At 35.8% G+C, this 24,737-nt stretch overlaps 4 protein-coding genes and 1 long non-coding RNA gene across 6 annotated transcripts in view; 3 read left to right on the top strand and 2 right to left on the bottom strand.

Moving 5' to 3' along the window:
* LOC128550440 (protein PALS2-like) overlaps window positions 1–2,407 on the bottom strand; it is a 28,540-nt gene extending 26,133 nt beyond the window's left edge. Inside the window, exons 1-3 of the mRNA XM_053529507.1 lie at window positions 2,314–2,407; window positions 722–809; window positions 229–350 (exon numbers count right to left, since the gene is read on the bottom strand). Coding sequence (XP_053385482.1) covers window positions 229–350; window positions 722–761 — 162 coding nt within the window. The 5' untranslated portion in view covers window positions 762–809; window positions 2,314–2,407. The remainder of the gene's footprint in view (window positions 1–228; window positions 351–721; window positions 810–2,313) is intronic.
* Window positions 2,408–2,460: 53 nt separating this feature from the next.
* Window positions 2,461–3,704, top strand: LOC128550441 (uncharacterized). The gene is made up of 4 exons (XR_008368293.1): window positions 2,461–2,560; window positions 2,825–2,928; window positions 3,208–3,331; window positions 3,568–3,704. It is a non-coding gene; the product is annotated as an uncharacterized LOC128550441 (long non-coding RNA).
* Window positions 3,705–9,875: 6,171 nt separating this feature from the next.
* Window positions 9,876–14,241, top strand: LOC128550684 (uncharacterized). Its single transcript, XM_053530211.1, has 2 exons — window positions 9,876–10,707; window positions 13,714–14,241. Coding segments are annotated over exons 1-2 (756 nt in total). The 5' UTR covers window positions 9,876–9,953; the 3' UTR covers window positions 13,716–14,241.
* A 3,180-nt stretch (window positions 14,242–17,421) lies between these two features.
* On the bottom strand, window positions 17,422–23,465 carry LOC128550757 (leucine-rich repeat and death domain-containing protein 1-like). Its single transcript, XM_053530489.1, has 3 exons — window positions 23,337–23,465; window positions 18,915–20,869; window positions 17,422–18,409 (listed from the first exon to the last, which is right to left on the bottom strand). The coding sequence occupies exons 2-3, from the start codon at window positions 20,866–20,868 to the stop codon at window positions 18,111–18,113; spliced, it is 2,253 nt and encodes a 750-aa protein (XP_053386464.1). The 5' UTR covers window position 20,869; window positions 23,337–23,465; the 3' UTR covers window positions 17,422–18,110.
* LOC123538136 (dnaJ homolog subfamily C member 13-like) overlaps window positions 23,466–24,737 on the top strand; it is a 113,755-nt gene continuing 112,483 nt past the window's right edge. For both annotated transcript variants that reach the window (XM_053530488.1, XM_053530487.1), the window contains exon 1: window positions 23,466–23,612. The gene's annotated coding sequence lies outside the window, so the exon portion shown is untranslated. The remainder of the gene's footprint in view (window positions 23,613–24,737) is intronic.

Raw genomic sequence — 24,737 nt, 5'->3', positions numbered from 1 at the left:
AAAAACAGTAAAATATTTAAATAAATCATGTTTTTAGTTTAAAAATCTTATTAGTGAAACCACATACCTCTAAGATGACAATAAGAGGGAAGCTACATATTAAACTACATGCCTCTATGATAAGACTGTAGGAGGGACTTACACTTGAAACTAAATACCTCTACAATAGTCTGTAAGAGTGGCTCAGACATACCTCTACAACAGACTGTAAGAGTGGGTCAGACATACCTCTACAATGGACTGTAAGAGTGGGTTAGACAAGAATTTGCTGAGAAAATTGATCTCATTGTCTGGAGCATCAGCCGCATCTTGCAGTCGATCTAGATTGTTCTGTAAAGTTCTTACTGCCACTGAAAATTTGAACATATTTTCATTTCTCATACTGTTACAATTGAACTATAAATATAATCAAAAACATTTTTTTCTCACACACTCTTCACTTGAGATCTTTATAAAAAGATAAGCTTACTGTCTTTTTTAGTCTGATAAAGTGATATTGAACAAGTTTTAACAGATATTTAGCAGACATAGATTTGGCACGTATAATTATTATGATTAATAATATAGTTAACTGTGTGCTTGATTTAAACAAAGAAAATACTGATTCAAAAGTAAAATGAAGTGTCTAAATTTATGTTAACTATGTCCTAACGTTATCTCATCAACCAGTATCTATATAGGTGATCAAAAAGCGGTAGATGGCTCTGAAGCCTTAAGTTACCTAATCCAGTTTCATCCTCAGTGTGTGAGGCTGCCGGCATCTTGGTGAATGTTTAGCTGCTTGCTTGGTCTTCTGAATACAACACTTTCTATAGACAAAAAATAACAGTGTCATACTGATGAACAACAAGTATCGTTTACAAGGAATACTGGTACTAGTAAAGTTATATAATATCAAAACATATAGGAGTGATCGCCCTGACGTCACGCATCAACACCTGTTTATCTGGTGGTGGGTAAAACAAACTATTTTTACATCGTTTGTGTATGGGATCGGAATTTTCAATTTTTAACAACTTCTTTGTTCATTTATGGATTTTAAAAATTCAAAAAGTTTTGAAATGCTTACGATTTTCATATTTTCTTATTCAAATATCTTTTGAAAATGAATAACCGTTTTAAATGACATATGATTTTAATAGCGGCGTAGCGATGCTCCAAACTTTTAGAAAAAACACTGTAAGTTAAGCGTTCATAATTAATCCATTTTATTTCGAAATAATGATTAAAAGTTATCAATAAATTGCTTGTTTTATATCCTTTCCATTGATCAAAAAATTATTGATATTATTTGTATTTAAAGAAAGTTTAAGCCGTTAGAAAAACATCACTGTTAACAAAAAAAGCATGGACGCTCGGCGTCTGCCCACCCGACCTTTGTCTTATCCGTTCTAAAAATAGAATATACAACGGATTTGTGTACAAACACGATCTCTCCTATTAAGTTATAATTAAAGCTCTCTTTATATATAAACACTCTTTTACCTCTCCAGATTATGGTGTATAAATTGCTTTATAATTTATTACTTATCGCACTTGCGAAGAATTATAAACAGATTCTACTTGTTTCCTGTCACTTACAATGTATTTAAAACGATAAGATAAATACGAGAGCAAACAATTGAAATCATCTCCCGATTTTAAAGATAAAATAGTCTCCTCTTTGTAAATACCGTTCTCAGTATTCATATTGGAAGTGGCTAGGGGTTCGGTAACCGGACCTCAAGACCCAATCCCTAGCCACTGCCATTCATACTGATTACCAGACCGCTAAGCACTACCAAACAAAATATGATAATTTAAATTGAGTACAGTACTCTGAATAAACTGATTACTGGATGGCAAGAAAACCCAACGCAGATAGGGGCCCAGATAGGCTAGGTGTCTGGTTACGGGATGGCTAGAACACAGGACCGAACTGCTAGATATATACGATACTTCCAAAATAAAAATCCGTAGTCACTGCCAAGGCCTGGACACCCGAAACAAGTCTCAAGGAATTAACAAAAACGCTGCTGGAAGTGGTCTGTATATGTACTACCACCACATAATATTATAATTTTGTGATATTTGTGGTTTTGAAAGCATGACAGTCAGATTTTCACTATTTATTACCAAAAATCTCTCATTTCCTGTTTGAGGAAGTCGGCCATTTTCCTAATGACATTTGGCTCTGTGTTTACTTTAGTCATTACTGATTGTATTCACAGCAAAATTATTTTCGACAAAATGCTGTGCTTTTACATTCACCATTCACGTGGAAACTGACTGCTTAAACATAACATAAACAATGAATATGAGAAATATTCTCACCTGTTTACATCGATCTGACGCGGTTTGCGTCCCACACCTGAAGTCACGTGACTAAAGAATATGTAACGCTACTTCTTATTGGTCAATCAACTAAAGGTGAAATTCCTTGTTAATTTTCTAGCGTACGGTGGTGGAGCCTCAAAACTCAACGTACGGTGGTGGTGCCTCAAAACTCAACGTACGGTGGTGGTGATGGGCGATATTTAAGGTCTTATGACAAGAGTTGGAATTTTATACAGATAAAAAGGTTTTATCTATACTTGTTTTGTTTTCTTTGCAAGCTATTCTTTCATCCCTATGTACTAAGAAAAAATCGTTTAAACCATTTAGGATAAAAATAGACTTGACAAATGCTTCTTGAACATTCTCAATATTGTTTCTTAAAACTTGTATGAAAAATTATGTAGAAAGTTGATTAGGTATTTTCATAACATTGAACTTGCCATATTTCAATAAGTTTGACGTTCCCATTTTCCATATATACATTGTTACGTACATTTATTCTTATCAGTATTAGTGCCACGATAACAATTGGAAGTGTCTGTCTAAGCTGAAGAAAACAATAATCGACAATGAAAGTCTTTCTTTCTTTCCTCGTTATTTCTTTATTTGCAGGTTAGTGTCATTTTATTATTGCCTCTGTTAGTCAAATTCTATGTCATATATTAAGAATAAATAACTTCATACTGTGCAGTTTTTTCTAGACATATCCTAGCTTGTAAAGGTTAACCGTTGAACTGAAAATTCCACGAGGAAAAGAAGATGCGAGAATGAATATGAATGGCTACAGACCGGGAAATTACGTGTGTTACTGGCCGACATGATAGTATTTAAAGCAAAGGCACATGTTCTGTGATCTTATACTTCAGTTGTATCTACCTTCCTCTATTGCAGGTGTTCATTTGGCGTCCATTCAACATGGGTGCCCGGGAGGTCTTGGTCTTGTGAATTGTTTCGTTGACCCATGTATGATACCCATGCAACATGGCTGTGCCGGATATCCAAACGCAAAATGCGTGTATGTATAATTTTAATTTCAATGTTGAAATTGGATATTCAAATAACAGGCAATTAAACACACACACGGACGCACGCACGTACACAAATTCCGCTTCTCAAATATTAATAGATGTACACAATATTTTTTCATTACCAGCCATAGCTTTTTTATCGAATGTTTTTCCCCTCCCTTTCTACTGGTGCGTAAGTGGTGAACAGACACTAGCTAATAATTGCATTACATTTTTTTTTCAGTTCGAACTATTGTGGTGGCTGCAATGCTGAATGGTATGACACTGATGGAAGTCTCGTATTCTGTCACTGAAATATCGTATGGTTACATCCTAAAATCCAGACCTAATTTTGATATAATAATAAATGCTTAAACAGTGTCTTTGTAATTTATAGTGTAACTTGTTTAGATTCTGAATGTCAAATCATGAGCAAGTGCCAGAAAGAGTAATGAATGCATTTATATAGATTGAGTGCTGTCTGAGAGATTGCCATATTCTAATTGCTGTGTTTAACAGTGAAATGGGAGTTATTAATAAAGTTCTGTTTTTCGGCTTATTCTCATCTTCCAATATATATCAGTAGTTGCAAAATTATTTTACATCTTGAATTATATACTGCTTTTTGTGAAATAGATTGAGAACTATTCAAATATGGTGATGATTGTGCAACCTCTAATAGTTGTAAAGCACATAAGGGAGATAATTCCCCTACATGCCGTCATCTTTCAAGATTGTATAAATTCAAGTTTTTAGAGAAAATATGTAAACAACTTCATATGAGAAGTCATAAGTATGACGAATGAACCTATCATATAATACTGTGCTTGATCTAGGAATTTTGAAATGTCACATTTGCGATCAATTTACTGAGTTAAATGCATTGCGATGTCATATTACTGAGTCATGTACAAGCTATATAGTGTACAAGTGTGATGGGTCTCTCATTTAGTGAGAGAAACTCACTTTAGTTCCATGAATATGTCTGAAGAGTGTGTCAGCTTTAATGATTATCCCAGCATGCTATCATTGACACAATTGATGCCTGTTCGGTCTTTTTCACAATGCATGAATAGTCTCGATTGAACATGATCGGACGTTGCGTTCCATAGTCCATGTTTGTTATCAATGAAGGCAACACGCATCTTTTATACCTGTGACAATTCAATTTACTCAAAAATTATTTTTTGGTCTTTGTTACAGCTGTCTTTGTTTGCAAAATGAACGGACACTCATAATAGTACACCCCCATTTTATAGGGCGGGGGGTCTTTTCACAGTACATTTTTCATCTTTTCCCGCACAAAAATATCTTTTCATCAACTTATTGTCATAGAAAAATCATTCATTTCAGTTCACATTTATTTAACATAGCCATAATGAAATAGGGGAAACATTTGTAACTCCAAATATTATTTCAATTTTATAAGTGTTCTTTTTTTCTAAAAATAATGTCTTATTTCGCCTACATTCTGACTGCACTGAACAACTTTGTACAAACAGGCTCTAACAAAGAAAGATCCGTGTCCTTATCAACTCTACAAAACTGAAGTTGTATGAAAAAAGTCAGATATGAACTATATTGACAAGTGTTGTGAATTAAAACAGGAGGATTTTAAGAGAACCTTAATGTGAAATGACTCTAAGTGTAGATATGCACACGCTTTCTATATGTAAACAAGCAAATTCGATGAATTGGTATCCCCCGCCAAAAGGGTTTGTGGTGAGGAATGGCGAAAAAATATATCCGGCAAAAAGTTAAGGATGTTAATAAGAAGCAAATAATTTCATTAGTCAAAATCAGTGTAACAGAAAACAAATGTTTAATTAAAGAGTACATAATAAATGTATGATACTTTAAACCTGACTAAAGAATTTATTTTGAATGGGATATGCTTACTGTAATAAGCTTAGCTTTTAAAATTAAATGCAGTTAATTGAAATGCGAGGTGGGGAAATGGTACAACTTGCATGTTGATAAATATTCATGGAAGGTTTGAAAAAAATCTAAAATAAGGCATGAAAAAAAAATAGGGGAGGAGAGGGGGGTTGGGAGGGGGAGGGGGTGTGACCAAGGCAAGTGGGTGACCAGGTGTGGGTGAACAACTTCACATGTTAATGATAAATGTTCAGTGAAAAGAAATGAAAGAAATTTAATGAAATTCTGCCAAATGGTAAGTTTGTTATGTACAAATATGTGGATTTTCAGACAATTAAACGGCAATAACTCTGAAGTTACAATAGAAATCCGTACGAATTTGTGTATGCACAACCACATTATAGCTTCTAAGGGCCATAACTCTGGTGTTACTTGGGCAATCTGACTGAAACTTTCACATGACATGAATGATACAGAGTATCACGTGCGTGTAATGGTGAAAATACTCTGTTTTGTTTATATATAATTGAGTTGATTACAGATAGCATACATAATTGACTGAAGTTTGTTACGACTGTTTAGTGTGTATTTTATGCATTTTAATTAACTACATATAAATAAAGAAACAGTTCTATTCACCGATTCTATAACATACCCAAATATGTTTGTATAGGCATATCATCAATCTTTGGGGGTTTTTTTGTGTGTAACTGCCTATCAGATTGATATAACTTTAGTTTTAAATGTGTACATATCATGTGTAGTTATAAACTATTAATCTTACAGTGTGTTTTATTCCCCATTTCATTATTCATGTGAATATAAAGTTTAGTTTAGGAATCATATCTCAAAGTGCTGGCCGTGCCCTGGGACTTCTCATTGCAAAGTTTAAAAGTTAATACGATGAACTATTATGAACTATATGATTAAGTATTTAACAATTCTAACCAAAAGGCAAGCTTTAAATCTGTGTGTATGTTCTGAATTCGTTTATTTCCAATCTATCTTGGTTGCGCAACCAAGATAGACAAAGGGAGATAATAATATTTTTTTCAAACTTGCGTTTCTAATGAATAACAACTAAATACATAATTGTTAATGCAAATATTTTACAAATACATTACAATATGTCTAATATTTATACCTTTCCTTAGGCAAAGTATGTTTATCAAATTTATACTTATGATAAATTAACTCCATCTTGGTTGGGCAACCAGGATAGGAAAATTAAATTTTAAAAATACCTCCAGTGAAAATCTTAACTTGTATTAAGCGTTAAGAGAACATAAATGGGTGTAAATGATCAGACATTAAAGTTTCAAACAAATCCGTTACATGGCCAAAATCTGATTATCCACCTTTAATCATATAAATGTAAATAGCACGGTGAAAGTTCATTGATGCTTGATCTTAAGCACAGGCTAAATCACAAATAAAAAGGTTCTCTTGGTAGTGTGGTACTTTCCTCTGGAGTGGGGATGAGGGTCATGATCTAAAAATTTACGATTGTCTCCCTTGCTCCACAGTGGAATGCTCCCAGTTGTGACAGAGTATGTGCTTTTGGTTAAGTGATGAAATGACAAATGTGATAAGTTAAAATTTTCTGTGATATGTCTCTTGTAGTTCTATGTTAGAACGGCCATTTGCATGTCTTGTTATAGTCAATTTTATGTAAGGTTTTATGTATTGTTTTATGTAATGTATGTAAATGGATGAGACAATAATAAACAAATATATACTATTTTGCCTATGTTTGTGATAGTCTTTGAATTATATATATATATGTATGCAACTCTTGTTATAAAATAGTAAAAGATTTATCAACCTTTCAACTTGAGAAGGAACACTTTAATTCAGTAAGTCACACTTGACTGAGCTACTGAGATATCGAAATCTGTTGTCATTACAAGCTGACCAATCAAACTCCATGACTTTAGAAATAACCTCTGACGTTAAATTTCCTAAATTTCCTAACTGAGGCGTCCCTGCATGACTGAACGCGTTCCGTGAAGGATTACATCTTACTAAACCCGATGATGATTGATTGATTCTTTCATTTCCTCCATTCTTGAAGAACATAACATATGTACATTCAGTCGACCAGATAGACATGTATCAGCAAATTTACATGTAAACAACTTAATATTATCGTTACCTTCAAATGCATGGTTAATATGTGAAAACAAACCCCATTGCGACCCTCTAACTAGGCGCAGCAAATTCACGCATCGAATCGTAATCAATGTCTTATTGCCGTATTTACTCAACTGAAAGTGGTAACAGATTTGATTTGTTGTTGCATTTTACAGTTTATGCTAAATAACTAGTGTAAATACTTACCTGACATTTTTGGCGGTATAAAACAGACATTGCAACCAAAATTTTACAAGATGGTCATTATTTATTTATATAGATCTGACCTAGAGGGACCTTTTGCTATGCTTTAACGTGTACTTAAAACTTCTTTAACATTTTTGTAAATTACGTACACGTACATGGTATAGTAAACATACTCTCAGTATGGACTGTTGGCGGGCAATAGATGTTACACGCAAGTCAAGCATTATTCATAGCAATGCAATTCCTCAGTGTTTAAGACCCAACAACCTTTTTCAATATATTCTTATTACAAATGCGCGTACATTTCGTTCTGATAAGCCGTATCATAACTGCAACTATGAAACGCTTGAATTACCTACAATTTTGATAAATATATTTGCTCAATAGACTAAAGGATCCGTCTACACAGTTGTTTGCATGTTGATGCCGCTCCAGACGCGCATCAACTACCTTCTGCAAGACGTTAGAATTGAAAGGAAGATTTGTCCCAAAACGTGCCTGCAATGTTCGAGAATATTAGGCTAGATTCCTATAGAAGAGGTCTTATCTGTATTTAACAACTTTAGTACACAGTATGTAAATTAAAGGTGCATAGGTCTAGTGTTTTAATGTTTGATAAATTTCTACTTGTTAAGTTTTATCAATTGAAGACGATTTGAATGATGTTCAGGTACCAGAGAGTCGAGCTATGTTACTAATTTTGTACACAATCTTCTTTGAAGTGGGTACAACAGTTCCCACGATATAAGGAGTCACAGCTTTTAAAAACCTGCGGTTCGTTTATTGGCCCACAGGATCCGTTAATAATGTTTTTAATTATTTTCTACTTTTTAATTACATACTAGTACCCGAAATAAAGTACAAGCACTAGTATTATGTTGTTTGATATACGCACGACACAGCATCGTTAGCCCAGAGATAAAGAAACATGTTATTTCAACACATTAATTAAATAGCTTTAATGTATTAATTATGGGAACCTGTTTTCTTCATATCCTACCAAAGCGCACCACCCTATTGTCAAAGATCGATGGTTATTAGATAGCAGGATGGTAGGATAGTAGAAAAGCGATTACTAAATGATGGTGATTACCACACACTAAATAGGTGCTCTTCTTTATTGCATATAAAATTGACATATTTCCAATGGCTGCAGCACACATCAAAACCCATTTTAAATGTCCGTAACTTACATTTTCTTGAAGAATATTGTCAGTGCTGAATAAAAATCAAAAGAAAAGTTGGGATCATGTTTGATGCACGAAAAATATTTTCAGTCAAACACTCAAACAGAAAATTAACCCAAATTATAGTGGTGATGTATGACCTAAGTTTTCATGACAAACTCTGCCATGTTTTTATTTCATTGCTAAAATGCTATATACATGTCAAACAAAGATCTTTCATGTGGTTTCAGCTAAAAAATCGCAAAGAAAACTAGGAAAATAGCTCTATACACACCACCACCCCCACCAACAATAAATAAATAAATAAAAAAAAATAAATAAAAAAAAAAAACAATTAAGGACTATTTGAATCCGTCATTATGCATTGTCTGTATACCTGGTGGGACAGCGATTGCAGGTTGATAGGTTAACATATTGTCACCCTTCTATCGCCATCCGACCATCCTTTTATCGCTAACCTATCATCCAGATATCGTACCATCCTGACATCCTGCTGTCGTTTTCATACTATCCTACCACTCTACTATCAATTTATCTATATAGATATCAACCATATCATGTTAAATATCCCCCCGTAGTTATAAAACGCGATGGTAGAATAGTGGGGTGGTAGGATGATAGGATAATATGAAAGCTATGGTAAGATGTCGGGACAGTAAGAAGATAGAATGGTAGGAAAGCGATAGTGGGATAACATGAATAGCAATTATATCATCATTACTATTTTACATATATTATCATCGCCTCTCTAGCTATCATACCGTGCTTTGATAATCGGCTGATGAGCTGTGATAAGATATTAAAAGATGATTCCGTAATTAGTGGTATTAGTACACAACGGGATTTTCAGAAAACAATACCACGACTTGAATTTTATAAGTGAAGTTTGACTGCTAGATGTTTGAGAACCCTGTTTATTGGTAAAAAGTTCTTGCTACAGTGACTATTGTATATCAAACACACAACCCACATAATCCATTTCACCTCAAGTTAGATTCTGCGTCGTTACTACAAAATTTTCTTCGCAACCAATCTGGTCAGCACATTACATTAACAGCAATATTTCTAACTGACGTTCGGGAACCTAACGATTCTTGGATATGTATTTTACTTGGCCTTCAGTTACGCAAAAGTCTTTATCAAACTATACTAAAATGACATTCGTCATTATCGTATGTAATGTTGTAGATCGGGGATATCAACGCGACAAAACAAGAAAATAATTATGTATTTATTATCAAGTTTTGTATTTTCTTTGATTACACTGGAAATGTCTCTTGCATTCTTGGTCAAAAATGAATTTGGTTCAAACACGACTTCAAATCAGAATACTAGTAGTCATTCATCAAGCAGTCAGAGCATTCAAGATTTAATGACACTAATTGTGGAAGAGAAAAGACTAAGATTCAAGTTAGAAGATCGATTGAATATTATGGAAGATAAGTTCAATCAGATGGACCAGTTTCATAACGAAGTTACGAAAGAACTTTTGAAAGAACGCAGCGATCGTAAGCAACTGGAGGATATGTACACAAGTGTCAAAATGGAACTTGATAATGTAACAAACATTTTGCAAAGTGAACGCGATATACGTGGGCAGCTGGATGATATGTACTCAAATGTCAAAATGGAGCTCGATAATGTAACAAACATTTTGCAAAGTGAACGCGATATACGTGGGCAGCTGGAGGATATGTACTCAAATGTCAAAATGGAGCTCGATAATCTAACGAACGTCTGTGACGTTGTTAATAAAGACATTGAAAAACTTGACATGCAGTTGCACAACAATAGTATGGACTTGAATTATATCTCACAAGAACTAGTTGGTTTGCTTCAAAATGCCTCTGAGAAAACTAGGAAAATCGCTAATAATTCTTTGGAACTGACGACGATTAAAGATCAGTTCAATGTCCTCACTAGACAAATTGCAAATATTAGCGGAGAAATAGGAAATATTCCAGTAGGAACAGAAAAATGTGAGTATTTATCTGAAACGCAGTTATAAGATGAAAACTACGTTGACCAGCACCTCATCAATATAAATCGGAAACAGCTGATTAATGATATGTCAAAGTATTAGTTTGTACAAAGTAGAGATACATACCTCCGTCTCGTTTCGCGTTAAAGGTTAAAACAGAACTTTTATTTGGTAAGAGTCATTAAAAATACATATAGCAGATTTGAACCTTTTGCTCACTGTAAATGACGGTGGTCAAAATTATAGTTATAATTTGAGTCGAGTCATACTGCTTCTTATTATCTAATCAAAGAAGTGAAGACAAGCGGTAACCAACGCTGTTTCATGTGAGCAGACTAGTAAATACAGAGTGTATATCTTTATCGTGCTTAGAAAATTATTAAGAAAATGTTTTGGGGTTTACTTAGACATTAGGTTCTATATGTGGTTTGCGTGTCTTCCTTTCCTATCATCATATTTTTGTGGCTTATTGTTAATCTTTAGTCCCTAGTCTTTGCAAGTGATATTTCAAGATTGGCCTCCAGGATATTGTGTCTCCCAATGAAAAAGTGGACTGCTAGACACACACCCCATCTCCATCCGCCAAGCCCCACAGTTAAAATGGCAGCTAGGATATTTGACCACCTGTGGGAATTTGACTATCCCATCATGTTAGCCACTGCCATTGTGAGTACCCACTGAGTGGATTATGACCTCCCTGTTATTTCTGACACCTATGTCATTTTTGAGCGATTGGGATCTGACCATGGAGATTTTGAGTGCATCCTATTTTTCTTTGAGATGCACTTTAAACGGAGAGTTACGGACTTCGTAATGGTACACCTGCTATAAAATACAATGCACTTAAACTTCAATTCAATACTGAACATATATTATAAAACTGGTGTGTAGACAGAATCCATACGATGGTGGTTTTTCGTTCGTCTTTCGAAAAGAAAAAAGAAATGATTTTTTATATACCTAGGACAATGTTTCTTGAATTTTGTACATATAGTACTTTAAATACAAAGAAAGACAATTTCCAACCAGATTGCATAATGGAAAAATAAGGGCAGCATGTTTTATAACTATTGTTGCTATTGGAAACAATTCTGCTTCCTATGTGAAAATTCCTGTCGTCTCGTGTATTTTCTATGGTTTCTCTATTTTTTTCCTTTTTTTACAAATTAATTATACGTCGATTCTTCACGCTATCTTTACGACAACTTTTCGTTGTACGACCCCGCGGGGAGGGGTAGGGGTCGCGGTGCGGAAACATAGGGTTTAAGCCTTTTAAATGGCGGGGGCGTGGAGCGAAAGTTGATGACGTAAATCAACTGGGAGCGGAGCGAAAAAAACCCATTGGGACTTCAGTGCAAAAAGAAAAAAAAAATCACACAAATTAGCCACCATAAGAAATGGATGAAAAACGCCAGTCACGTAAACTGAACAATAGAATAAATCAGCTGTACATTATATCCAACTGTAGAAATACGAGGAGTGTTCGATATGAATTGCTTATTGTCCTCTAGCTCGATATCCACGTGGGGCACGATAAAAACCAATACCCATCTGTATAGGATTATTCAATACCTACACAACGGTGTATAAATGTACATGTTAGACTAAGTGTAAGACATAAAATTTGCCGTTTGAATACACGCAATCATTGACCACTGTAGTAAAAATGGTTGGTAGAAGCGTCGACAAGAAAGATGAAATACGGGCTTACATCAAAGCTCGCTCAAAACTCTGGTTGTTCTTTGAAGCAGCTGATAGCTGAACTTTCTACTGCTTATGGACCTTCTTGTGTGCCTTATGACACAGTTCGGCGGTGGAAAAAGAAATTTAAGTCTGGTGTAGAGTCCATCAAAAATGCACCGAAATGAGGTAGGCCAAAATCTGCATCTCGTAAAGAAATCGTTTCCAAAATAAAGGAAATCATTGAAGGAGATGCCAGATTTACAGTTCGTGATATTGCACGAAAGGTAGGCATATCACTGTCAACGGTTCACCTTATTTTGAAGAAGCATTTTTGAAAGTCAGACAGATTTCTGCTAGATGGGTGCCACATCTGTTGACTGATGAGCAAAAGAGGCAACGGGTTAAAATGGCCAAAAAGCTGCTTCAAATGTTTCCAAAATATGACAAAAAGCAGTTTGCCAATGTCGTCACAGGTGATGAAACCTGGGTCCATTATTTTGAGGCCGTCAGAAAGGTTAGCAATAAGATCTGGGCCACTAAACAGCAAACGCCCAATAATTGCCAAACGTTCTTTGAGTGCAAAGAAGGTTTTGTATGCAATCTTCTTCTCTGGTGAAGGAGTCGCAATAAAAGTGCCGGTGAAAAAGGGCAAAAGCATCACCGGAAAGTACTACAAAGACGTAGTACTGAAGAAACTGAAAAAGTATTATCAGAAACGACGCCCTGCCACTGGTTTTAAACATGTCCGTCTTCTACATCACAATGCCCCCGCTCATACCTCCGCAATAGTTACGGCGTTTTTGAAGAAAGAAAAAGTAACTGTTTTGCCTCACCCCCCGTATTCCCCAGACCTTGCCCCATGTGATTTCTTTTTGTTTCCGAAATTGAAATCATTCCTTGCTGGGCGGAAATACCAGTCCCGACAGGCACTTGGATCTGCCATTCATCAGTACCTTATTACTGTGCCCAAATCAGCGTACCGTGACGCCTTCAAGAAGTGGATACATCGCCTGAAACTTTGCATTTCTAGCCACGGGGAGTACTTCGATGGTATGAAATGAGCCCTTTTGGGCTAACTTGAAATTTGAAGTCTCCAGATAGAAATAAGCAATTCATTTCGAACATCCCTCGTATAACCGGTTGTGCTCAGCACATTGCACGTGTCAGATAAAAACACGTATTATGCAATTTATGGTATGAATAATTTAATGTATACAAGGGTACACTCAGGTTTACATATCTGTTCATCTGTGAAGAAAAAAACATACCTTGCATTAACTCATTAATACATGTATAACTAAAATACACTTTTTAATTTCAGAACTGTTTGTTGGCTTTTCTGTAGGGAGCGGTTTCGCGCAATCCGCTGTTTCATCAACCCGTCCATTACGTTTTCATTCAGCCATATTCAACGAGGACAATGTCTTCAATACGAGCACTGGTGTTTTTGTTTGCAAACAACCCGGACTTTATTTCTTTACGTTTTCCTTCGTACACAGTCATCGTGGAAGCCATGCGCACTGTTGTGTATACAAAAATAAAGTACGATCATCTCTATCTTGTGCTGTAGCCGGAGACACAACTTCAACTGCTTATTCAACAGGAACAACGTCAGGTATCCTGTCTTTGAAAGAAGGTGATCGGGTTTATGTGGGTGAATGTACGGATCCTTCGTATCTTAGCATAGACACGTATCTAACTGGCTTTCTTCTTAAAGCAAATTGACGAAAATGTGTTAAGCGTTGTGTCGTTTGATGATGGCGCCGAATAAATAAACAAGAAATATATCATTTAATTTAGATATATATGTTTGTAAAATTCAGATCAAATAAAGAAAAACATGACTTTATTCAACATAATATAAAAAAAAGTTTGTTTCACTAACAAATTTATGATACGCAAATTTACAGCTGTTATTAAGAATTATAATCACCCCAAACACCAAACTCCCCTCCCCCCCCCCCCCCCCCCCCACCCCGCCTACCCCCACCCTTTTATATGACGACTGTGGAATTCTTATATATAAATGCGACAACCCGCGGGAGAATTTAGGTTTAATGCACATCTTTTCGTGTATGAACATGTAAAGAAACCCAAGGACAGTGTAGTAGTCTTTGATGTTATGATTTCGGCGTTTTCTTTACAGTCTAATACAGTATTCGTAGCACAATTGGCCACCGACAATTACAGTGTACCATCAAGTCCACGCGTAAATATCATGTCATAAGTGTACGGTGTTCCATTTGGACAATCGTGACTTTTTGATTAATACTTAATTGACGTACGATGGTACGAAGTTGAAAACGTGATGGCGCGATGACACGATGATGAAACAACGATGGTACGATGGTGAAAACGCGATGGCACGATGACGAAATCGCGAAGATGCAATGGTACGATGGTGAAATGTCTATGTAATATCACGTTTTCATCATCGTACCATCGCGTTTTCACCATCATACCATCGTGCCATTGCGTTTTCACCATCGTATCGTCGTACCATCGCATTTTCACCATCGTGCCATCGCGTTATCACCATCGTACCGTCGCGTTTTCACCATCATGCCATCGCGTTTTCACCATCATACCATCGCCTTTTCACCATCGTACCATCGCGTTTTCATCATCGTGCCATCGCGTTTTCACCATCGTACCATTTCGGTTTCACCATCGTACCATCGCGTTTTCACCATCGTACCATCGCGTTTTCACCATCGTACCATCGCCTTCCGGTTAGAAATGCGTAGTTCCGTGCATTTGTATTTTGTCAACAATAGATGAATGTTTCTCAATGTATTTTGTGAGAAGAAATTTACAATTTAGATTCTGCTGTTTTGCAAAATGTTTTACAAAATGTTCAGTGCTCAGTTCATTAAAACAGAGTAAAATATTCAAGGCCACGTCCTTTTTATTTTATGTATGCATAAAAGTAAACAAAAAGCTGGGTGTAATAGTGACATGATATTATTCAAACACAGCTTAATCTTGTTAGGATGTAGAAGGTACACTGTGCAATGTGAAAATGAGGTTGTATCAAGCCTGTATTTTACTGACATATATACTGTACCACTGCGCATGACCACCGGAAGGCGATGGTACGATGGTGAAAATGCGATGGTACGATGGTGATAACGCGATGGTAAGATGGTGAAAACGCGATGGTACATGTACGATGGTGATAATGTGATAGTACGATGATGAAAACGCGTTGGTACGATGATACAATGGTGAAAACGCGATGGTACGATGATGAAAGCGCGATATTACATCGACATTTCAACATCGTATCATCGTGATTTCATCATCGTGCCATCGCGTTTTCACCATCCTACCATCGTTGTTTCATCATCGTGCCAGTGCAACATCGCGTTTTCGTCATCGTACCATCGTGCCTCGCGGTTTAGGATTCAATAAAAAGTCACGATTGTCCAAACGGAACACCGTAAAATTATTTATACTGTAAAGCACAAATACAAAAATACTTTAAAAAAATTGAACAACTCAACTTCAGTCATGTAAGCTATCAATCCTTTAATTTCTACTCGGAAAGATCAGTGTGCTGCGAGGCAGCTATTCAAACCTACTCTACCATGGGAGGGGGGAGTAAAAAGATACTAAGTCCCAAGACCAGCTAACATTTTCAGGTGGACTGACAACCTCTCCACCCAATTTAATGCCGACAAATATTACCCTCATTGAAAATTGTTGATGCAAAAAGATTTGCATTCGTTACGTATATGTCTTCCACCTATCATTTCATTAGAACTTTTTAATACGGATAAATTAAGCGTCCACTTATATCTTGACGAGACTATTACGTGAACTTGACTGTTTGTCATTAAATTTCTATCCAAAACTAAACGTATATCTGTAAAAATCTAGCCGACATGCGATGTGTCCAGAAAACTCCTCCATCATTGAAATGAGATCCGTAAAATTTAAGCTAAATCGCAAAAATCATCAGCAGCATCTTAAAAACTACTCTCGAGTGTAACACGGATTATAGCTTCATCAACTATCATGATTGTATTACATTTGCAAATAAGCAAACCAAACAAGCTAAGGAAACAACTTTTTCATAAAATATTCACATCATCTCCCTTTTTAAGCAATATAATGCTGAACGAAAGACTAATAATTTGTCTCAGGCCCCCGATGACGCCTTACTGGCCGTTCCTTCAATGTTGCTTTTGTATACGTCCCGTACATTATATTTGCACATATAGGGCATATACGACGATTTTGCCAGGATAGTAAAAGACTCGTTTGCAACAGTTGCGATAGACTGCAAAATGTGATTAATGAAATATATAAGGCTTTAAACGCAACCAGTCAAAACAACAGCAGACTCGGTTTGATCAAGGCAATGAAACGTGCAACACCTCTCATGCGCTGTAGACTAGTAGGACTGATTGAGTCTGTTCACGGGAAGTAATCAAATCTTGAAACACCCTTCACGCCTCCTATACATGGTTTGATAAGGTCTGTTCGTGACAGGTAATGAAATCTGCAATACCCCTCATATCCCTAGAGTTGGTTTGATTAAGTCTGTTCATAAAAGGTAATGAATTTGCAACACCTCTTACACCCCCAAGCATCGGTTTGATTGTGTCTGTTAATGAAAAAAAAAATCATAGTGAAATCTGCAACAATCCCCATCCCTCACTAGCATCCGCATAAGCCAAACCGTATTATCCAGAATTATTGACCGGATTCCATGGTCCAAAAGGGTCTGATTCCAAGTACGGCTACAGCTGCCACACGGGATTTAAAGACTAGTGTTGTGATATTTGATAAAATTTATCAGATCCTTGTATACAAAGACCTCAACCAAGCAAAATCACCGCTCGTGCTCCCCCCCCCCAACCAAACCCAGCACTACTCAAACCTGTTTTCACGAGCATATCCTGTGGTGGCTTGCATGATGCATATATTCGTATATCAGTTCCCTGATTCGGCAAGGTGGTACTTTTAATCCGTAAAGATTACACATTCCTATCACGTACAGAAATAAGACAAATTTACAAAATTTGAATCACTAATAGTTTATTTAAATAACAAAAATGTAAAGTAAAAAATCTAACAGTCCAGTAATATGTAAATAAGAAATATATGTAAGCACATAGCAATAAATATATTAATAAAGAAATAAAATCATGTATAACGTAAAGATCACAAAGGGCACACATATTTCATCTTAATTAAACTGTATGTAAGCGTGTAGCTATGGAAAGGCACTTGTATTCCATTTTGTATTTTTGGTATGTATTATGCATAAACACGTGTATACAGAACTTAGCAAACACACATAAGTTCCGATGAGGGCTATTTGTTCCGGCTACTTTGTGACTTTCATCAAACCCCTTTAAGAACACTTTCTCCCTAGAAGCACATTCAAGCTCAATGATGTCTTTAAATAATTGTATATTGTATATGTATCAAATCTATGTACATGTAATATATACATCACATATGCAGTATTAAGTATATTGTATTGTAAATCTTAAGCTTTCTAGACCGTACGTCAGCGCATTTGCTCCCCATACATCACCAAGGTTAAATATCTTTTTATCAGTAAATGTTTAAATTGCTTTTAAGATTTTCTAATGATACAGAGCTGCACAATCTCAGTATAGTAACACCATGTCAATATTAACGGAAATGAAATTAAGATGACAATGTTAATTACATATGCTTTGATCTGTCTGGTATACCTGCTTAAAATCTCAGCCTTTGTGAATAAATCTTCATGGTTTTGAGTTTTTCACAAATCTGCGTGTAGCCAATGATGTGGAAGACCCGAATAAGCTCGTCAATTGTTGCTAGGGGTCCCTTGTACTCCTTCCAGTACAGCAAAGAGTGATAAACACGATCTTGCAGCTTGTCCTTCCCGAAATACGTCTGCTCGAGTTCCGTAACTTTCTCTTCTGGAAGTTTGAATTTCTTCATCAGGTAACGTAATTCGTTCTTGTTCAGCAAACCCTTTACGACATCGAGCATTTTCATCAGCAAGAGTTCTAAAATAAAAAAGACACAAAAAAGACTAAGAAATAAATCTGGTACGTAACGGTCAGCTCCTTTCGCAAAACTCGACAAATTTGTAATAAACATCTCGAAATTACTGTAAACCTTTATCCTCTGATGATTTCCATAATTTAATCATCACTAATGCATGGTCAAAGCTATTGTGGGTCAGCTTTGTATTCAAAGGACTAATGGTAACCTCACGATTAGTTTTGTTTTGAGTCACATCGACCAAATTTAGGTCATATGGCTACTTTCCAGCATTTGAAGGTGGAGTTAGACTCCATGTGCCCCACTGGTTATTATTTCTGGCACGGTCGGGTACCTGGGTAGAACCATTGACCTTCCATAAACCAGATGGATGACTTCCTCCCACGACGAGAAGTATGCAATATCAACTATTAGATAAGAGACCCCAACCCCACATCCGCGATTAATCATAATACAGTATCACATTAATTAAGATCTTTAAAATGAACTGCTTTTGCCAATACAAACCTTCGCGTTCAAGGGCTCGTCTGATAAACCTTCCGATCGGCTGCACCACACCACTGACACATACATCCATTGGTGGTGTTCTTAGAGGGTTACCATGGAGACGCAACTCTTTTAGACCTGTGAGCTGGTCGAAATCTTCCGGTAGTGACGACATCTGGTTATCGTTTAGATGTAATACTTTGAGCCCTTTCATTTCGCAAATAGTTGGCGGGAGACTGTGTATCTCATTGTGGTCTGCGACCAAGGAAACGAGGTTTCTCATCGTACTGACAGTGTTTGGTAAGGATCGCAGCGTATTATTGGACAAGATAAGATGGCGTACGTTGGAAAATTCAATTTCGCTTGGAAGAGTGTGAACTTTGTGGCCTTCTGACTGTTCAAACTTCAATCTGTCCAAATTTGGGATAGATATGACGGGTTTTGGAAATTCCAAGAACATATTGTTTGACAGGTTTAGCTCAACTAGATTTGTCAATTTCGACACCGTTTCGGGAATGTCCTCGATACAGTTGTTTGCCAAGTCTAGCATCTGAAGCTGTTCAAGGGAGCAAAGTTCGCTTGTAAAGAACTGTACCTTGTTCTTTCCCATATCAAGTACTGCTAATCTCTCTAAATTTGCAATCTCATTTGGAATAACTTCGATAGCGTTCAGCTGAAGATCTAACACTTCCAGGCATTTTAGTGCGCATATTTCCTTCGGGAACACAGTAAAATTGTTTCTGCTGAGGTTCAGTTGTCTCAGTTTCACCAAATCCCCAAAGTTCCCTGGCAGATGTGTCAGCTGGTTTTTATCGATAGATAACAACTGCAGCTCCATTAGGGACCCAATGGCTTCCGGAAGGGATTTGAACTTATTTTCCGTCAGAACAAACGTGTGCATGAGTTTTAAGTTTTCCAACTCGACTGGCAGTACAGAAATGTTGTTTTTCAACAAACTAAGGACTTCAATTTTCGAACACCAGAACAGGTCCTCAGGAACACTTTCAAGGCAGTTATTTCCCAAATATATCTCTTTGAGCAATGACAGTTTGGAGATATCCTTTGGTATAGCTTTCAGTTTGTTATTTTCCAATCCTAACACCTCGAGCTTGTCCAGTTCACAAATCTCGTCGGGTAGTAATTCCAGCTGATTTCCATTCAACCCTAGCACTGTCAAATTAACCAGATTTTTAATCTCCGGCTGTATTGCTTGCAATCTATTTCCGCTCATTGTCAACTCCTGAAGCGTGTTTAACCAAAACACTTGCACCGGTATGAACTCGAAATCATTATCGTCCAACAGGAGTTGTTCTAGAAAAATCAGGTTTTCCAATTCACGTGGTAAATTTGTCATGTGATTTCCAGATAGTCCTAATCTTCTTAGTTGATCAATCCGACACACTTCCGGCGTAAGGAAATCTAGCTCGTTTCTTTCTAGTCCAAGAACTTCTAAATTCTGCAAACAGGATATATCATCTGGAATTTCTTTTATCCTGTTTTCATTTAGCAGAAGACACCTTAGGCTTTCCAAATATCCAATTTGGGATGGAATCTCTGAAATTCTATTGCTGTTAGCTAAAAGTTGAGTTAAGTTTGGAAGACCAGATATATCTGGTGGAAGGTTTTGTATGTCATTGTTAGATATGTCCAATACTTGTAACCGAAATAATGAAAATATGTTTGAATTCAGATGCGTCAGTCGATTCCCCGAAAGAACGAGAGATTCTAAATGTTCCAATTCGATGATGTCGTCTGGTATTTCGGTGAGCTGGTTCTCAGCCAACAGAAGTGAATTTAAAGCTTCAAGTTGAAATGTTGAAGCTGGAACGCGAACCAGCGTCTGTTCGTTCAAATCGAGAACTAGTTTCTTCCCATCCGCGTAGACATTTCCGGAAAGATCTACTTCCTCTTGAATTGCTGCAAATTCCTCTGCGACCTCGTCGAACTCTGGCTCTGGTTCAATCCCGTTCTCCATACTGAAACAGTGGAAAGAGAATAAATAATAAAATTATGAATAATTTAAAAAGCAAGAATACATATAATACATACAATGTATTAATTTAAGAGTGTTTATTTCCGATATGTGCTATATACTGCTGAAGTGTTCTTCTGAGACACCGGCGATTGCCAGATCCTCATCCACGAGCTAGCTGATCCGAATTCCAGCAAACTCAGTCTCATATAACAGAGGTTAATCATGCTTCCCTCGGCGTATAAGTCGAACATTTGATAAATGGAAAAAAGGAAATTTGACTTGATCTTACGCTATAGCTTGACTGATTAGATCTAATATACCCGGAGAGAAAATGTCTCCGTGTTAGGCGGCGTATTCATATGCTGAATTATATTAAAAGACTGCACTTATGTCTCTAATTATATATACATCTGTTATCTGATATCAATGTAAATCTATATAAAGTATATGTAAAAGATACAATCAGACACTCTACATCTCGACTTTTAGGCTCTAACTATTAGACGTGATGCATGGTCTGAAGCAGGCTTAATGGAACGAAGTTTTATCTGTGACACACATATATTTTTACTAAAGAGCTTTACAGATGTATAATGTGTTAGATGAATTATTATAGGATTATTTCCTAGTATATTTTTTGTTAAAATGCATACAGTGGCTAATAAATGATGTTGGTTAAAATTATTCTAGATGAATTTCCTGATCAACAGTAGTAACACGACAACGCTGGTAGTCAGTGTATAATGTATGTCATTTACCGATAAGTATACTCTATCAGATAATACGATATTAGATAGTTTATTCTAGTTAAAGATAAGCTATTCCCCTATAATAATGAAAAATGATGTCAGTGACAGTATATAATGTTACACATGGGATTAATTCATTAAAATATTATAATCAGAAAGTAAATCTTTAATTCCATTAGCAAAAAAATCTATCACTTTCATTTTCTTGTTAGTAATTCAAAAGGTGACTCAATACGAAAAGATTAACGACGTGTGTGATCTATATATCCAGGATTATTTGCTTAGTATTTCAAACATATTTGCGCAATGTCTGTTAATATAATCACTCCTTTATGTTAAAGACGACCTCTTTTAGCTATCTAACGTTTATTTAGGACGGTACATTTACAGCGTGTGAAACATTGTTTTATGTAGAAAGATATGGTTACAACATTTACAGTTCAGCTAAATATTACGTATGCTATGCATTTTTGTTGAGTGTTTCGGAAACAGTTGAGCTTAACTACAACTATAAAATGGTTAAATAATGCTTATAAATGTTATTACTTTTATCCGTGTAAGCACGACATGCATCGCATTTTGTCACGTAATTTCACTCTTTGTCTCTTTATACCTCTCTAAATATTAACTACACCAACACATCGCTCGTTATACCATTAGAAGTAAATATCCTTTAACATAGTTTCTCCATAATGAATAACAATACAAATCAATTTCTTTTACGAATTATTCAACCGATTCGAAAATTAATTGCCAAACGATTCGCGGATTCATTACCTAACGCATGCATGCAGTAGAATATCTGAAATGCATAAAATAAATAAAACAACTCCAGTTACAATTTTTCGATTTGTTTCAGTAAACGTCAATAAAGAGATATTGGCTATGGAGAGCGTTTAAATATTTGTGCAGAGATTTAGTCCGGCTGTATATAATGCTGTAAGATTAAATACAAAGATTAAACCTTTTAAATGTTTGTGAAAAGAAGTAAGCGTGCGCTTTTTATGTAGAATTTATTTTCACACTAAATATTCTGCTTATTTGTGGTCAAGTGCTGCAGTCAGTCTTCAAATCCAAAACCTGTGATTTTCTCTACCCAAAGTGACTTTTGAAATTAATATGATGACCCTGTCCTGCCCACCCATTAACTGGCATACCCATGCAGATAGCTAAAGTTGAAAGGAATCAAGGGTTTTCAATGTAAGGTTTGTAAACCAAAATTCCAGTCAATTCAATATGACTATGTACACATTACTCACATTATTCATTCAATATAAAATTCCAATGAATAGGTTAAAATACCTGAACGTATAAACGGCAAATGTTATCATGTTTATCTTGTCAAGTGGCAACTCATGTGCAATGATGAAATGTCAACAGTTTACTTATGCGCTATATCTGATTTCAACCTACATTTCAAGTCTTTGTTCAAAGACGTCATTGATAGGAGCTAGACAGTTTAAGAGTGTTTCTTTTATTAGCGTTTGAAAGTGATACCCGTACTAATGTGTTCATACGGAAACAACGCATGCAGATCCGTAAAATACAATTACTTTTTACATGTATTCTCAAATTGTAAATTCTAAAACCAATTATAATTTCTAATTATGAATTAGAATCAATTATAAATCAATTAACAACTCGAACTTTGAAATCCACCTTCTTCTTTTATTTTTGCACATATTTCAGTCACAAAAACTGACTTGAAAATCAATTTACCTTTTTCTGTTGCCTGAATTTAATTAATTTATCCACGATTTCATTTTATCCGATTTGATAAACAGGTGTCCGTTTCATAGGACGCCCAATGTTGTCAAGAACATTCAATATCCCGTTTAGGCCGAGATTTCCGCGAGAGGTGGGAGTCAAAATGCGCATGCGTATTGAAACAGGAAGTGAAAGTAGATGCAAACACGACAGAAACGGAAAATATTAGTGAAAAATGATGTTTTACAATAGATTTACAGTTAATTCATAGACACAGTTACACCAAATGTAAGATATTTCGTACTGAGATGTAAATTTAGCATTGACATTATGCAGAAACCGAAAGATAAAATAAATTCGCCAATCAAATACAGGAAATTAGCCCCTCCCCCACCCAGAATATCAAGATTTTCGACATAGTATTATTATGATCATGAAACTATGCCGATTTCAGATATAATCATCTTTTCCACTCGCGTAATATCTGGTCTGTGACTTAAGTTTTGCATTCCTAATGATTACATACATTTGTAAGGTATCTGGCTAAAGTAGCCTGGAATTACCAGTATTGGTGGGGATAAGGATTCATGGCCTATGCATTTGTCTAAACTTGGGTTAGATATATCAAAATGAACTTATTTTGATACATTATTCACTTGTCCATCTTAAAGAGATCCACATTCTTTAAAACTAGCTTTCTATTTAAAATCAGAGCCATTTTGATAACATGACCCCTATAAGCGGTATGTCTAAATGCCGTCACCTGAATCAGTGTACTCGTAGTCCATATGGTTAAGTGATATTAAAATGGAAAAGTATGTCCAAAACATTAAATTTACCATTTTAGCAATACTTTCTTATCATGAAAATGAATATATTTACTGGGATTTGTAATATTTGTAACAAGTAAGGTTAACCGTAGCACTGGCAGTGAAAACCACCATGCAGCCTATAGCCTCCATTGGCAAGCATCAGTATAAGAGGTGGATGATGGTGACATCCTTTGTGGTTACATTCTCCAAATTGAGTGAATACAAATGAGATGCAACTATTTAACTGCAATCTTTCCATTTCTGGCAGAAAAACAAGATTTAATTACATTCACATGTGAAACAAATGGAGGTAAAACAGTACTTTTTACAACAAAAATATATAAGAAGATGAAATTTTGGGAATACCCTGTATGCTAATTCTGGGTAATGTATATTATTTATCATATATTTATAATTTCGGCAGATCTGGAAACTACATCATACAAAATATTGTTTCAAATGGTTAAAAAGTGTGGGAAGTGGAGGAGATTTTGTAACAGTGGTAAAAAGTAATAAGAAATTCATGAAATTTTACACATGGGTATTTTAAATCATCATAACTTTTTATTTAAAATCACATTTTGCAAAGTTTCACAGCTGT

Source organism: Mercenaria mercenaria, chromosome 18 (genome assembly GCF_021730395.1).
Source record: "Mercenaria mercenaria strain notata chromosome 18, MADL_Memer_1, whole genome shotgun sequence".
NCBI classification, from domain to species: domain Eukaryota; kingdom Metazoa; phylum Mollusca; class Bivalvia; order Venerida; family Veneridae; genus Mercenaria; species Mercenaria mercenaria.
The sequence above is the reverse complement of the archived record's forward strand: the minus strand, read 5'-3'. Positions and strand labels throughout refer to the sequence as shown.

Coding starts and splice junctions, on each gene's coding strand:
- LOC128550684 (XM_053530211.1), top strand. CDS start 9,954: ATGTATTTATTATCAAGTTTTGTATTTTCTTTGATTACACTGGAAATG.
- LOC128550757 (XM_053530489.1), bottom strand. CDS start 20,868: ATGGAGAACGGGATTGAACCAGAGCCAGAGTTCGACGAGGTCGCAGAG. Junction 18,410..18,914: donor ACGAGCCCTTGAACGCGAAG/GTTTGTATTGGC, acceptor TTTTTATTTTAG/AACTCTTGCTGATGAAAATG.